This window comes from Petaurus breviceps, unplaced genomic scaffold (genome assembly GCF_028583685.1).
Source record: "Petaurus breviceps papuanus isolate PSGF00001 unplaced genomic scaffold, PetGlider_PUasm1.0 90650, whole genome shotgun sequence".
Lineage (NCBI taxonomy): Eukaryota > Metazoa > Chordata > Mammalia > Diprotodontia > Petauridae > Petaurus > Petaurus breviceps.
Genome location: NW_027187299.1, coordinates 7904146 through 7920835, shown reverse-complemented (window position 1 = coordinate 7920835; position 16690 = coordinate 7904146). Strand labels below are relative to the sequence as shown.

The 16690-nt window shown below is 38.3% G+C and overlaps 1 protein-coding gene across 1 annotated transcript in view; it reads left to right on the top strand.

The window, feature by feature from the left end:
- The window catches only part of PGBD5 (piggyBac transposable element derived 5), a 169448-nt gene that overhangs the window by 136631 nt on the left and 16127 nt on the right, over positions 1-16690 (top strand). Inside the window, exons 4-5 of the mRNA XM_069064892.1 lie at positions 7209-7389; positions 14558-14755. Coding sequence (XP_068920993.1) covers positions 7209-7389; positions 14558-14755 — 379 coding nt within the window. The remainder of the gene's footprint in view (positions 1-7208; positions 7390-14557; positions 14756-16690) is intronic.

Genomic DNA, 16690 nt, shown 5'->3' with positions numbered 1-16690 from the left:
GCAACTCTGAAAAGCCCTATGCTTTCTCTGGCTTTAACTAACTCTAGCGTCTTTCATAAGGATTAAACTACCCTGAGATCATGTAAATTCAATATAAACAAATATTTATTAAACACCTGACATATGTTCAGCCCTTGCTTAGGGCTTGGAAGAAAGCTTCTTAACCATCTAAATATAAGATGTTGGAATAGGGCTGCTCTAATTACCCTTAAAAAGAAAAAAAGTTATCCTCTATCCTGGAGGGCTTAGATATCCCTTTGAAAGCAGAGGAATGGACCCAGTGATCCCTTCCCCAATTCTCAGACATTTCACTTTTTTTTGTACTAATGTTAGATTGGTTCCTGAAAATTAATGTTTTTTTTTTCTTAATAGGCATTCAGGATCAATGACTTTAAACACTCAGATTTTAATCAAGCTAACTAAATTAGGGAATGGGGAGGGGAAACTCATGTGCAGTTGTGAAACCCAGCTGATGCAAAACTGTTTTTGTGTGAATGGTAAAAGCAGAAGGTAATGGTAGATGAGTTCATGGGTTGCCTTGTCAGATTCCCGTCAATTGGGGAATGGCTAAACAAACTGTAGTATTTTCATGGTTGAATATTACTCTGCTTTAAGAAATGATGAGCTCAATGATTTTAGAAAAGTATGGAGAGGTCTTCATAAAATAATGAAGAGTGAAATGAGCAGAACAAATAGAACATTGTATATAGTAAACAACATTATTGTTTGAAGAACAACTTTGAGCAATCAAATCATTGTCTATTATAAATACCCAAATTAACCTGAGAGATCCTATGAAGGAAGATGATGTTTGAATCCAGAAAGGAATATTGCTGTGGTGTAGGAAATGACGAGCTGGTTGATTTAGGAAAACATGAAAAGACTTGAACTTATGAAGGAAGATGCTATCCATCTTTAGAGGAAATAAGCATAGTATGGTCTTACATATTTATATATGAGTGTATATGTATATATATGTTTATGTTTATAGATATTTTTGTCTATGTGTATGTATCTATATATCCACACTTAATTATAGACTTCTTTAGGGAGAGGGAGAAGAAGGAGGGGAAATAAAGTAAAAAGTACACAGCAGAGTAAACCAACAAGGAAGCAAAAAAAAAAAAACTAGGCAGCTTTGAAAACAATGTAGTATTTATTATATAAATTTTTTGAAATTGAAATTTATTGTTTTATGTTGAATCCTCTCTTGTGGTCTGCTGTGTACATGGCAATGATTTTTTTTTCTTTTTTCATTTTGCATTTAAGTATAAAATTCTAAAAATTACAAAAAAAATAAATTGAATGAGACCTTTGGGGAATAATTTTAAAATATATTGAGCCAGGGGATTGACCCCATCTCCCTTAAACTTGACCACTCTATTGGAATTGGTTTGAATTTTTATTTGAATTTTTTAATGTCTTTTAAGTCTTGGGGAGCATAGAGAGGGAGGAAGGTTTCTTTTGATATGTGGCTTTCATGAATGCCTTTTGACTAGAGTTTTGGAGAATTGCACAAAGAGCTTGTCATCTGCAACTCAGATTTCCCTGTATTCCAATTGCTTGTCTAATTACTTTGATAAATGCTTAAAGGGCACACCTAAGAGAGGGAGCAGTAGAATAGGGTAATTCTTTAATCTTTATTAATAAATCTGATGTTTATAGATAGCTCTAAAGGATCACAGAGTGCTTTCCTCACAATTATTCAGTTGAGTAGGCAGTGCAAGTGTAATTAGCTTCACTTTATAGTTGGAGAATTGGAATCTCAAGGAAGTAAATGGCTCCCCCATGATCAAATAGCTAATATTGGAGCCAGGTTTCAAACCTGTATCTCCTAACTCCCAGTCCCAGTGCCATATGCTGCCTCTCAGAGAAAGTTTCCATTGATTTAAATTAAATAAAGGCAGTTTTACCGTATGAGGTCAGTTCTTTAATCTGTTCAGGGAATTTGGGTATCATTTAGTAAATTACTGTCGGTGGAGTCTCTAGAAGGAGAGCTCAGCTACTCTGTACCTTGTACAGGTCAGTCGTGGTGTGGAAGAAGGTTGTCCTTTGTGACCAAGTCATTTCGGGAGAGTCACACAAGGACTGGTAAGAGAAGGGGACATCCCTGTAACTAGATATATCAGATTAGTCTGTTGATCACATAATCTCAATTTTGGAAGGAGCTTAAGTCATATAATTCAATCAATACCTAAATCAAAATCCCCTGACAAATGGTTTACCTTACTTTGTAGACCTCCCTTCAGGGAGGGAGAAACCATTTACCCCCAAGGCAGCCCCATCTACTTAGAAAATCTCTATTTTGCCTTAAATTGAACCCCAAATTTTCCATTCCAAAATTTCTTCCCATTGCTCCTAGCTTCATGCTTCAGGGCAAAATGAAGCAAGTCCTTTCCTTAGTATATTGGCAGGAACATGGGACTTGGCAACAGAAGAATTCTGTGTCTGAATTCTGCCTCTGATATTCACTGTGAACATGAGCAAGGTACTTAGGTCCCCTTAAGCCTAAGTTTCTTCATGTTTAAAATGGAGATAATGATACTTACAATAGCACAGGTGTGTTGTAAGAATCAAGTGAAATACCATGTTGTAATGGGAATGGGAATTTAAGATCTTCCCTGCCCCTAGGCCCTTTGATAGGCTTAAGTGCACCTGGAGCCTGTGGCAGGAGGCTTGTTTTTCAGGAGACATTTTTTGATTGGGCATTGGTTCAAGAGGGTTATTACATTCTCTAACCCAGGAGAAGGCTATATATATCCTGATGTGAGGTTTTGCTTTGGGGCTCACTTTGAGAAGAATTTTGTGATTTGACCAGATAGACTCTGGGCAGCCGTTGAGCCCTCCCCCCACCCCGGCTTTGAAAACCCGGATATTGATGGTTCCTTCTCTGGTAACTGTGACTAGGTGTGGATGTAATGGTCAGACAGTTGGAGGACTGTCTGCTTGAAATGTTTCTCTGTCTTCTTGTAACTTCTGTCCGTATACTCTGAAGTTCGGGGTGCTGACCTTTTCCCCCTGAACTAGGTAAATGTTTGATTGATATATTTGATTAAAGCAAGATTGTTAACCCATTTTGAGTTGCTTTCCTTTAGAAAAGCAGATCTAAGAATTTGTGTTGGCAGCCACCCTGGGATGCTGGGGTGCTTGCTGCTACACATGTAAAGCATTTTGCAAACTTTAAGATGATATAGAAATGTGAACTATAATTATCAATCCTTCTTCAACATGAAAAACATAGCTATTATGTTCCTTTAAGTCTAATATTCTCCAGGCTAAACATCAATCATTCCTTCCACTGATCCTTTTATGGTATGATTTTTCAGTCCCATCGACATCCTGGTCTTCCTCCACTAAATGTTGTCCAGATTGTCAATATTCTTCTTAAATTGGTCCTCAGAAATTAATCCAACATTGCAGATGTCTAAATAGGCCATGCTACACTGGAGCTATGGCAACTTTTATTCCAGCTCATTGAATGTAACCTAAGACTGTTTATTTTTCACCTATCATGTCATACTATTTTGTTTTGTAATGTTTATTAATTTATTTATGCTTTTTTATACAATAATTATTTCCCTATAGATCCTCTCTGTCCTTTCCATGAACCGTCCCTTGTTGCAAAAAAAAAAAAAGTCAGGCAAAACTAACACAGCATCTATGCTTGGCAACATCTACCACATTTGACATCTGTATTCATTTTACATTTGATGATTTCATTTATTCTGAGTTCTGTTGCTTTTTTGAGTTTTAAAAATCACATTATTGTAGTCATATATATATATGCATATATATTCTCCGCCTTCACTCTGTGTCAAGTCATACAAGTCTTTTCATGGTTCTCTGTCATTTCTTGTGGCACGATAATATTCCATTGCTTCCATACAGAACAATTTGTTCATTCATTTCCTATCTGATGTTTTTTTTTCCATTTTTGTTTTTTGTTACCACAAAAAAGCACTTTCATTAATATATCTAATAACTTTCTTTTTGTCTGAATTCCTAGTGCTGGGATTTTGGGGCCAAAAAATATGAAAAGTTTAATAACTTTTTTTGTGTCATTCCAAATTATTTTTCAGAATACTTGGACTGATTCACAAATTCAGGCAGCTGGTAGTGAAGTGACTTGAATGCTGGTCCTGGAGTCAGGCAAAATATGGCCTCAGATACTCACTAGCTGTGTGACCTTGGGCAAGTCATTTAACCTGTTTGCCTCAGTTTCCTCAACTGTAAAATGGAGATAATAATAATACTTACCTTACAGGGTTGTTGTGAGGACCAAATGAGATAATATTTGCATAGTAGGCATATATACATATATATATATATATATATATTTACATGGTACACAGTAGGTACTATATAAATACCTTCCCTGTCATATCCAAAATACTCCAGGGGCCTTCAAATGAATAAAACTTCTTCCAAAAAAGCTTAACAAGGAATGATAGATTTATGCACTGAAAAGCTCTAACTCAACATGTGTCATAGCTAGGAAATTTAATGGAGGAAGGGAGAATCATTTGATTGTTAAATATGTAACTGAAAGTTTCTCTAAATTTTCTTTGTATTTATTTTTGTAATTAAACAGGTCAGGTACTGCAGATAGTGAATGTCCCCTTAATTTAGGCTCAGGAATTGCTTGCTGTTCTTGCTAGGGTAAGTTGAACCAGAACAAAGCACTTAAGGGCATCGTTCCTATTTTCTTACTTCATCTCTCTTATTCCTCCAATCCTTTTTTCCTTCCTCCCATTCTTCTTTCATTTTTTCTTCCTTTGTTCTTTTTTCTTCCTTTTCTTTCTTCTTTCCTCCTGTTTTCCTTTTTCCATCCATCTTTCCTCTCATCCTTTGTTTCCTTCCTTTCATCCTTCTTTTCTTCCTTCCTTCTTTCCCTTCTTACCTCCTTCCACTCTGTCTCCCTTTATCCTTCTGCAAAATGGAGGTAGTGACCCAGATATATAGGATTTAGAATATAGGATTTGGGGTTAGGAGGAACCCCAAGCAATCTGTAAATACCACCCCCTTATTTTGAAGTTGAGGAAACTGAGGAACCAAATTCAAACAGCTATTCAGAGTTTAAGTGGGGCTCCTGTGAAGAAATACTTGGGCTGGCCATACTCAGCATATTTTCCAATGACAAATTCATTATTGCCAAATTATTGTAATCAAAATATATTTTGTCTGAGAGCCAGGGCAGTTCTGTGGGAATCTTTCTGTGTTAATTTTATAATTACTTGAATGGTGCCAGGCTTTGAAATGTTAACTTGTCTTTCTCTTGTTTCAATCATTTGCTTCTTACCAGCTTCTCAGACCTCTGGGTTTATGACACCAAAGCTCTCCACCACCCCCACCCCTACCCCCACCCCCACTCATGATGAACCTGAAGCTTGGAAATAGTTTCACTGCAGAAGTTTATAGAGATATAGGAACGCCATAGTGGATCAAACTCATGTTCCATTCTCCTGACATTCTATTAGCAACACAGAACAATGGGAGATGCCATGGATAGACATGGATAGCCTATTTTATGGCAACCTTAAAGGTTAAGCTTTTTCAACCCCATTGGCCATTTATGGCTCTATCATGAATTCATCCAAACCATTAAAAATCCATTTCTGATTCCTTGAGAGGACCACGTTATATATTAGATTCTATAAGTTTATTGTTCACTGTGTGAAATAATGTGATACTTTCTTTTATTTTTTCTAAAAGGAAGTTTTAAAGTTTATAAGTTTTAAAGGGCATTCCCCTTCCCCAAATCTTTGTTTTTTCAGAATTAAATGAATGAGTCTCTGTCAACCTTTTTCATTTATAGATTTCACTCATATCCCCCCCAGCTTTTTATGACAATATCTCCTAATTATATTGTTTTAAGATTTACAAAGAATTTTTCTCACTCAACAATAAAACAAACAATAAGTGGTGTAAGAACTCATGTTCCCATTTTTTAGATGAGTGAACTAAAATTCAGGAAGATAAGTCTCCCTGAGTCAGGGAGTCAGGTGAATTGAGTTACCTAGGTGATGCAATGGACTGAGCCCTGAATCTGGAAGATCTAGTTCAAATCTAGACCCCAGACACTTACTGCGTGGCTGTGAACAAGTTGTTAACCTCTGCCTGCCTCGGTTTCCTCATCCCCTAAAATGGGGATTATAATAGAACCTACCCCCTAGGGTTATTTTGGGGATAAAATGAGAAAATATTTATAAAATGCTTGGCAAACCTTAAAATGACATATAAATGCTAGTTGCTATTGTCATTAGAAATTATTTCCCCATGATCATACAATTACTAAGTGACAAAAATGGGATTCAAACTCAGGTCTCTCCTCACCTCAAAATTAGTATCCTTTCTACTATAACATTCTGCCTTTCTGGTACAAAGTCAGAATTCTAGGACTCATAGAGCCTAGACCTACTTTTTGTTCTTGTAGAGGTTTGTCCTTGCTGTGATTAAATATGAGGAAATGAGATATTTCTGTCCTGAAAGACCCCCAGGAATGGACTTTCCCATGGGAAACCTTGCTTTCTTCAGAACAGTAGATGTACCCTATTTGCTGTGATCAATCATTTATAAGTACTTTATCTTTTCCTCAGAACACCCCAACAATCTACACCACCCCCATCTGTTACACCTCAGTGATTGCACTTTGCATGCCTCCATTATCTTGTCTACTTGTACATTTCCATTAATCTCTTCCCTTTGCACATATCCATTCATCTTGTATAAGACCCTTGTTTGATTTCTTTCCTTCAGAGTGTAAAATTGTTCAACCTCACACTGTTGCGTGAAAATCTCCACAGAATTTCTTATGTAAGAGGCCCTTCCCTTATGATCTCAGCCAAAACTAATATTAGCTATGCCCTGATTGAGCTAGAAATTACCATTCTGTGGATTAATCCTTCAACTCTAGTGTCTTCCTGTGTCTTCCCAAAGTGAAGAAGTATGCTCTGAACCATAGATTACCTGGGCTGAGTAGTAGCCCAAATTGTCTAGAGATCAGTTTTTTATTGCTAGCATACCTACATAAGATATGCCAAGGGATGGTAAGGAGAGGAGCAAACTGAACCTCGGGATAACTTACTCATAATTCACTTGGTAGTAGATTCGGGAACAGCAACCCAGGCTTCTTGTCACCTAATGACTCTTAGGCTGTTGCGATTAAGCTGATTTTTATCTTTTTCTTTGTATATGTCTTTCTCTTAAAGATTTATGTGCACCTGAAAGAAGGTGGTGGTGCAGATGGACTGGACACTCTAAAGAATAAGCCCCAACTCCACAGCATGGTGGCCAAGAGCCTCTGCAGGAATGCAGCCGGCAAGAACTACATCATCTTCACAGGGCCCAGCATCACCAGCCTGCCCCTGTTTGAAGAGTTTGCAAAACAAGGTTTGTGGTGGCGTGACTGGCTCTTGCTATGGGTTTGCTCTGAGAGCAATTGCTTAGAAATTAATAAGTGAAATCTCTTGGAAGAGATATGTGAGAGGTACAAATGCCCCCAGATGATAAAAATTTTAGTATTAGAAGCCACCTTCAAGACCATATGGATAATCAACCCTACCCAAGGTTCCTGTGCTATTTCTCCATGTGCGTTCTGTTCTTGGCAACTGACCACCAAAGAATTGTCCTCTAGAAATAGTTGGTTGTTGTTGGGGGGGGGAGGGGTTGTATTTTTCACAGTTATAGTTCTTTACTTAGCCTTTGGGCAAATGCCAATAAGCTTTCACCAGGCTCCAATGATGATCCCTCCCAATATAGAAGATACAGCAGAATGCAGTTTAGCTCAGGGCTCAATGAAACTGGCTTCACAAAAGTTTGGGAAGATGGTGGCTCTTCTTCATTGTTGCAGTGGATGAGAAAAGCACTGTCATGGCTTCTTGGGTAGGGGAGAGAGGAAGAGGACTGATACTACAAGGAGCTCCATGGAAAGCTGGTAAATCTGATGATATTCTAAAGTTGGTCCACTCCACCATAGTCCGAGGAATCTCCATTCATCCCATAGCAGCTACTAGAATATCAGGCATAGTAGAAATAAAAATTGACTAGGATAAGGACCTGACTTATGATTTCATTTGTATGAAGACTTCTAAGGGGAGGAAACACATCCTGTCACTGCAGGTCTCTATATTCTTTGCAACAGCCAGATATAGAGTTGCTTACAGTATTAGTGATTAGAATAAGTGATTAGTGTAGGGTCACACAACCAATATATGTCAGAAGCAGATCTTACTTAAATCTAGACTGACTATCTACTATCCCATGTCACTTCTCTCAGGAACAATGATGGGGTAGAAATCTTTAAACCAAATTATTCTTTTATGCAGAATTTCACACCAATTACAATCTCAATAGAAGGGCACTGGAAGGCAGGAATTAGGCAGGGGGAGTGTCAGGAGTAAAAGAAACCACACAGAGTTTTTTGAGAGAGATATGAAAAGGGAAAAGTTTGAGAACCTCTGAGTTAATGCAAACTGATGAAGCGTCCTTTGAATACATCCACTTGGTTTAGATCCTGAATGGAGAGAGCATCTCTTGTTCCTTGGGAGATGAATGAAAGCAGTAGTCTGCCACCCCTTGCCCATATGCAAAGAGTATGCCTGGAAAGTGGGAAGATCAGCAGCTGGGTTTCTTTTTAACTCACTTTGATCTAGCCCTATGCATTGATAAAGCATATGCACATGTGTTTGCTTTCCACAACAACCCTCTGAGGTAGGTCGTATAAGTATGATTTCCTTTTTAGATGTAAGGAAGTTGAGGCACCAAGAATGACTTCCTCATATAGAAGTGGGACCTGAACCCAAGTTTTCTGACTCTTAATCTAGGATTTTTCCCACCATGCCCCAAGGACACCCTCCCTCTTCCCATTTTCCATCCCACCTTGCAAGAGCAAGACTCCAGTTCTATGTTCCTTTTGTCAGTTCCTGAAAAATGTCATTTCATCAGTGTAGATACTTGACATGGATGTCAACCTTTTATTTTTTTATTAGACAGTCCATAAGTTGCAGTGGCCAAAAAATTCATTACCTGGATGCCAAGCTTCTAATGATGTCTCTTATACCTTAGCTGGATTGTTCCTTGTCAACACAGGATTGTAAACCGATGTAGAAACATAGGTTTAGGGCTGGAAAGGACTTTAGATATCAATTAGTCTAGGGGTTCTTAAATTGGAGGTCCAAGAACTTGGTCTTGTAATACAGGGTATTCCAAAAGTACAGTTTTAAGCTACTAAAGCTTCTGGACTGCATTAAGACTTTTGGGATGCCTTGTATTTTGAGAACTGTATTATAATTGGTTTTCTGTGTAATCTGATGTATTTTACTCAATGCATTTTTAAAAGCGTTATTCTGAGAAGGCATCCTCAGGCTTCAGCAGACTGCCAGAGAATCCATAACACACAAAAAGGATAAGAACCCCTGATCTGGTCCAACCCCCTCATTTTAGAAATGAAGTAGCTGAAACCCAGAGAAGTTAACAAATATGATCAAGGTCACACAGGTACTAAGGAGAAGATCTATGGTTTAAATTTAGCTTCTTTAATCCAGTGGTCTGGCGTATCTAGGGTTCTTTTTGAAATACCATTATTTGCCAGAACTTCTATCAAAGTTTTTCTAATTTGGTAAGTAGGACCTAAGAGGATGAGCAATCCACTGGCATAGACAGGCTTTGAAGTTCAGGGTCATCTCTATAGCAAGATGAGGCATTGGAGCAGGAAGAGTTTCATGACAGAAATGTGTATCATATACTTCCTCCACTAATGCAAATATGGATTATCTGAAAGTATTGGATTTTTTAAAAGGTAAAGCTGTCTTCTTTCATCACCTCCCATTACACCTCTTCTTTCACCAGGTTCAATTATAGATGGGGAACCAAATATTATTTTTTGCCCTCTTATTAGTTGGGCATGTGATTCAGCCTCAGGCTCCTTACAGAGAAGGCCAAGTTGAGATATTATAAAAATGTCATCTTCTGTGGGATAGTCATGAAATGGTCTTATGAGTCAATTTTAAAAGCAAAGCCACCGTGCATGCAAATGAGTGGACAGAATTGCAGTGCAACTGCCATCTTCCAGAGGGCTCATGCCACAGCTGCCCTGGTGCTAGGAAGGAAAAGAAGTGGGAACTCTTACTTAGGATTATGGGCATATTAAGCTAAATTCTCAGCCTTGGCTTGCTCAGTAACCCAGAAAGCACACTAAGTGGTACCTGATACCCCAGCAGAATCGTCTCTGCCCTCAGCCATTGTCATGTGTGACACGTGATCAGTATGTTTTACAAGTTTTAGTGGAAAGAATGCTTGATTTGAGGTCAAGCAACCTAGGTTTTGAGTCCTGGTTTTACCATTTATAACTTATGTTAAATAAGTTAATAGGATTATAGGATCATCAATTTGGGCAACTAAGTAGCTCAGTGGAAAGTGTGCCAGGCCTGGAGTTAGAAAGACTCAACTTTCTGAGTTCAAATCTGACCTCAGACGCTTACTAGCTCTGTAACCTGGGCAAGTCACTTCACCCTGTTTGCCTCAGTTTCCTCATCTGTAAGATGAGCTGGAGAAGGAAATGACAAATTGTTCCAGTATGTATATAGCTTTTTTTTTTTTGGCCAAGAAAGCCCAAATGGTGTCACAAAGAGTTAGACACAACTGAAAAAAAAAAAGACTGAACAATGATCATTGATTTAGAATTGGAAAGCACCTAGAAAGCCATTTAGAAATCTCTGGGCCTCTGTAAAATGAGGGGGATTGTATCATCTTAGATCCAGATCTGGAAGGGATTCAGAAGCCATCTAATTCAGATCTCATAGTTTTACAGTTGCTGAAACTGAGGCCCAGGGAAGATAAATTACTTACCCACAGTCACTCAGGTAGTGAGCTTCAGGAGTGGAATTTTTCTTTGGCTCCTCTGACTCCTGAGCCAATGCTCTTTTCAGTGTACCAGACTGCTTCCATAGTTAGACAGCATCCCTTCTAAGCTCTAAATTGATGGTCTGGTAGTCTAATTTCAGTGGTTTAGGTGGGATGCCTAGGGTTTCCCTCTTTGAAACAAATTATAAGATTTAACATCTGATTCCTCTAAGAGAAGGCTGGGAAATAGGTAAGAATATCTCAGGCCTCTTTTGGGAAGCCGCTAAGACTGTCCAGCTCTTCACTGAGAAATCCTGCAACTCTGTTAGCCTCTGTGGCCTTGTGTGAGAAAAGAATGTATACCTGAAAGTTTTGTTCCTACTGGGATGCAAACAGGACCCCTTTAAAACAGGATGAGCCAACTTGCAGACACATCTATCCTTATCCACATAAAGGAATATAGAGATAAAGACACAGACTCTGCTAGGCTTGGTTTTTGCCTTTCCTCTGACATGAACATGAACCCTAGTTCCATCATGTTTGAGCAGTATTCAGATTGACCCTGGCTTTGCAGTATTTTCAAGCATCAGATAGAGAAATATTTCTTAGTAGAGAAGAAGTGACTCTCATCTTCTGGATACTTTAAGTCATTAAAAAAAACTAGAATTTTAACTAATATCATATATCCCCTCCTTTTTTTTCCCTTTTAACAGATATTTTCCTATTAAAGGGGGAGGAAAAATTATTCTTGGTAAATTGTTCTGGCTGTTGTTATATATAAGGGTGCATCCTGGATTCATTTGCACTCTGGGGGGCTTGATAAGAGTAGTTGAAGAGTTATGAACAATGATTAAGCACTCATTCACTCTTACTTTTAGCAAATAGGCTCATTCATATTTCTTCCTCTGCTTTTACAGACACCTACCACATTTGACAAACTTGGTGGTAGAGTGTGGGGGAACTTATTAGAATAAGAAAAAAATTCCTTCTTTTGGCCTCAAAAATAGTTGGGTGAAGGAAAGATTCCTGAGTAGGTGTGTGTATGTATTCATTTTTTAAGTTATTGATCTATCAAATGATGGGCCTAAAATTCAATATTCAGTAATCTAAGGAGAAAACAAGGGTATGATACCAAAACAACTAACATATATATAGCACTTACCATGTGCCAGGCATGGGGCTAAGTGCTTTACACGTCTTATCTTATTTGATACAAGAGAAAGCTTTCCCCAAATTCTAGTGGTGGGCCAATCTAAAGTCCCAGAGGAGAGGTTGTGGAAGAGCAGGTGGAGTCTATAGTCTAGAAACTTGTCTAGAGAATATAAGTTTAGTTTCATAACAATTGTATTTGATATTAGTCTTTCCATAAGGTAGGTTGGTATTCTTCCCTTCTCACAGGTGTTGGGTCAAGTAAAAGCTGGAGATAATGTGATATGCATAAGGTGTGAAAATGTGTTTTGATTCACACAGCAAGTGATTATGAACAATCTGTGCAACCTTTAGCTGCTAATTTCCACTGGGTTTTTTTTCTAATTACTTAAGTAGGCTCTTAATAAATAATTGTCAAATTTAAATGATTTTAAACAGCAAACCCACTTCTCTCATATTTACCTACATTCCACTGTTACATCAAACTCCTCATGTCTTACACCAAACTCAGAACGTTTCCGAAGGACCCCTGCCCACTGGACTTTGCTATTTCTATGAATGGAACCAGCATTGTCTCAGGATTCTAGACTCATTCGGCTCTTAATTTTATTCTGCCTCAAAATGTTATTTAACTGCTTCTTGTTAAAATCAGTCATTCTGGTATAAATGGCTAGAGAGCTGGCTTCAGAGTCAGGAAGAGCTGACTGACCTGTAGCAAGTCCCTGAAACTCTCTGGGCTCCAAGCATGGAGCTGACCAGTACTAGCAAAGGGACTTTCATTGGGGAATTTTCGTGTGTGTGTGTGTGTGTGTGTGTGTGTGTGTGTGTGTTTATTTTTTTCAGAATTTATTTATTTTTAGTTTTCAACATTCATTTCCACAAGATTTTCAGTTCCAAATTTTCTCCCCATCTCTTCCCTACCTCCACCCCAAGATGGCAAGCATACTGATTACTCTTTCCCCTAGTCCACCCTCCCTTATATCCCTCCCATCCCTCCCCTTTCCTTTCCCTTTACTTTCTTATAGGGAAAGATGAATTTTATACTCATTGGGGAATTCTCTAGATTAGAGATGTCAACAGTTAGTCCCACAACACCCCTGAGAGCAGCCCCAACCAGATTAAAATATAATTGGGAAATATTTAATAAGATAAAAATTTAATACAATATAGATAATGTTAATATGTGGTTTTCTAAGCCAGTATATACTGGGCATCCTTATATATGAATTAGTGCCACCCTCCCTACTACTTGAGTTTGACATGGCTACTCTAAATCACTAAAATCATAGATCCAGTCCCTCTCTGTATGTTAAAGTAGAATAGTTTCACATTCCTGGTAAGAGTTGGGCTTCCTGACCCTTCAGGCTAGCTTCTATCTCTAAAGTTCTGTCTCAATAAAGCTATAAGTTTGTGAAAGGACAGGAATTATGTCTTTTGTTTCTGCTGCATCCTCCTTGTGCTCAATGCAATTCTCTGCATATGATAACTTTACTTATTGAATTCTAAGTGTTCGTTGAATGAATAGAATTCCATTTCCAGCGGACACCTTGATATCATCCATTATCCCTCTTTCTGCACATTCAATCACCTGATGTGTTGTTGTCCCTTTTTGGTTTTTTTTCTTGCCATTTCCATTGCTATCACCCTGGTCCAGACCCCCATTGTTAATACCTGAATTTAGTTCCGTAAGCATTTATTAAGCACCTGTAAATGCAGTGCACTGAGTTAGACCCTAGGATTCAAAGACATCTCCTGCTTTCAAAGAGCTTTCATTCTATACAACTATTGTATTAATCTCCTAGCCTGTCTCCCTGCCCCATTCTCGCCTCTCTAGTTCACTCTAAATGCTACTTCCATATTTATTTAATCTTCCTAAAAGTGATGATTTGCACATCTAAATTCTCCTGCAATGCCCTACCTCCTCTTTCCCAGGTTGAAAACACCCAATGGCTTGCTGTTTCCTATAGGAGAAAACCCAAATCACTTAGGCTGACATTCCTAAAGAAGTAAAAGGAAAAAAAAAAAAGAAGTGAAAGGAATTAAGCACTTATTAAGCATTTGCTATGTGGCAGGCTTTATGTTATAAAGCCTATATGCTAAAAAGCACCTATATGTACAATACAGTGAGTTAGACCTTGAATTCAAAGGCCGAAGCAAAACATTAAGCACTTTACAGTTATCTCTTATGATCCTCACAATAATCCTGGAGGTAGGTGCTATTATGATCCCTATTTTACATTTGGAGAAACTAAGGCAGATAGACATTAAGTACCTTGCACAGGGTCAAACAACTAGGAAATGTTTGAAGCCAGATTTGAATTCAAGTCTTCCTAATTCCAGCCCAGCGTTCTATCCACTGTGTCACCTAGCTGTCCAAAATCATACTGGGATTTTGAAGCCATAGATTCAAATCCTGGCTCTGACACTTTCTAACTAATTGACTTTAGGCAAGTCACTTAAGCTATCTGTGCCTTAGTTTCTTCATCTGTGAACTGATGTAAACTGTAAGGTACTATAATGTATATAACACATATATATTTTAAGATTATTTTTCTCCCTACCCACACAGAAATTTACTGCTGTGGACTGCTGAGTTCCCGAAAAAGTGACTGCACCGGCCTACCTCTGTCTATGCTGAATAATTCAGATGTCCCCCAGGCTCGAGGACAATACCGAATAAAGATGAAAGGAAATATGTCTCTGATCTGCTGGTACAACAAAGGACCCTTCCGTTTTCTGACGAATGCCTATTCACCAGTTCAACAAGGTAAGGGGGACAAATCATCTCCCTCTCTATAACTGGAGTAGGCCAAGGAGCCGAATGGAAGAAATGGAAAGTCGGGGAGATTTTGATGATCTGAGGGAAAATTCTTGACAAGATGAATCTGGAGGCTTTTTATAAGAGGTACAATTCCATTGTTCCTATAATCCTTGTGATTGCCAGGGTTGGGGTCGAAGAACCATAATTCTCTCTCTCTGGTTGATGGAAATTTCAAATTAGGAGGTGTAAAGGTACTTACTCAGAGGACAGAACATCTTCTCACTGTGTTACCTCTTGAACTGCCAAGAAAGGAGAGTATGATGAGATTTTTTTTTCCAGGTGAATTAACAAAACTCATTAAAAACTCACTGTTTCACACAGGTGTTGCTAGTAGTCAAAGAATGACACATTGGCAGGATCCCTTCAACATCTTGGAATCTGTGAAAATCTATCCTACCTTAAAAAAAAATCACCATTCTCTGCTTTCTTACATCTTCAGAAGTAAATGCCTTCTTTGGGTTAAGAACCAGTTTGAACCACTTCTCCACTGGCTTCTCTTTGGGATTTAAAAAAAAATCTACTCATACCCAAGGGGATTCTTTAAAGAAAAGTCAATTCCTTTCAAGTTTTCCTACATATGAAGCTGCTCTAATAGAAAATGAAAAGGAACAGGGCAATGCAAAATGATTTACTTTGGTGTTATATCATAGGGGTAGCTAGGTGGCACAGTGGATAAAGTGCCAGATGTAGACTCAGGAAGACTCATCTTCCTGAGTTCAAATCTGGCCTCAGATACTTACCAGCTGTGTGACCCTGGGCAAGTCATTTGACCCTGTTTGTCTTAGTTTCTTCATCTGTGAAATGAGCTGAAGAAGGAAATGGCAAACCATTCTAGTATCTCTGCCGATAAAACCCCAAATAGGGTCCTGAAGAGTCAGATGCAACTGAAAAACAACATTATAAAGCAAATGCTTTAAGTTTTTTGTTCTGAATCTGCTACCTTCCCACAATTCAAGGAAAGCTGCCAAGGAATATTTGCCTGGATTTAGGCTTAAAACACATATAATACATCAATAATTATTAAGTATCTACCATGTGCCAAGCACTATGCTAAGCCCTAGAGATACAAAAAGAGTCGAAAAACAGTCCCAGTCCTCAAGGAGCTTACAATCCATTGAGAGAGACAATATGCAAACAGGATTTGTATGGGATAAATAGAAAATAAGTAAAAGGGAAGACATTAAAATTCATATGAGTAAAGAAAAGTTTCCAGTAGAAGATGGGATTTTAGTTGGGACTTTAATGCTTTCATTGTGTGTGTGTTTCCTTAGCCATATTGTTGTATTGTATATTGCTTTGCAGTGTAAAGTTGTATTATATATTGCTTTACACTTCCTAAAAGGACTAAAATGGACCAGTCTAGCAGCACATCCAAGTTTTATTATAGATTCGTAGATTTTGAGAGGGCAAGGACCTTGGAGACCATCTAGTCCAATTCCCTCATTTTACAAATGCAAAAACTGAGTCCAGGGTAGGTGAGGTGACTTACCAAGACGCTCCAAGGCAGGAAGTGACAGAGTCAGAATTCAAACCCAGGTCCTTTGACTCCTGATTTGTCATGCTTTCTCTTCTTACCAGTGGAATGTTGAAAGAACTATAGAGTCATCTCTCAAGAGCAGTAGTCAGAGAAATTAGAGGAAATGTTGCACTCAAAAGAGGCAGAGATGAGGATGTTTACGACCATAGGTGTATCTACTGCCCATGTGGCTTCAGTGCTTGGATACTCAGGAATTATGGGGCATCCTACATATATGTGATAAAGAAGTTTATGGAATTTGGGGCAGAGATGGATGAAAATTAAAGATGACAGTGGAAGTAGTTGTCAAAATGAAGATATTGTAAGTAACTATGATTCTATTAAGAAAGAGAACCAAAAATTGT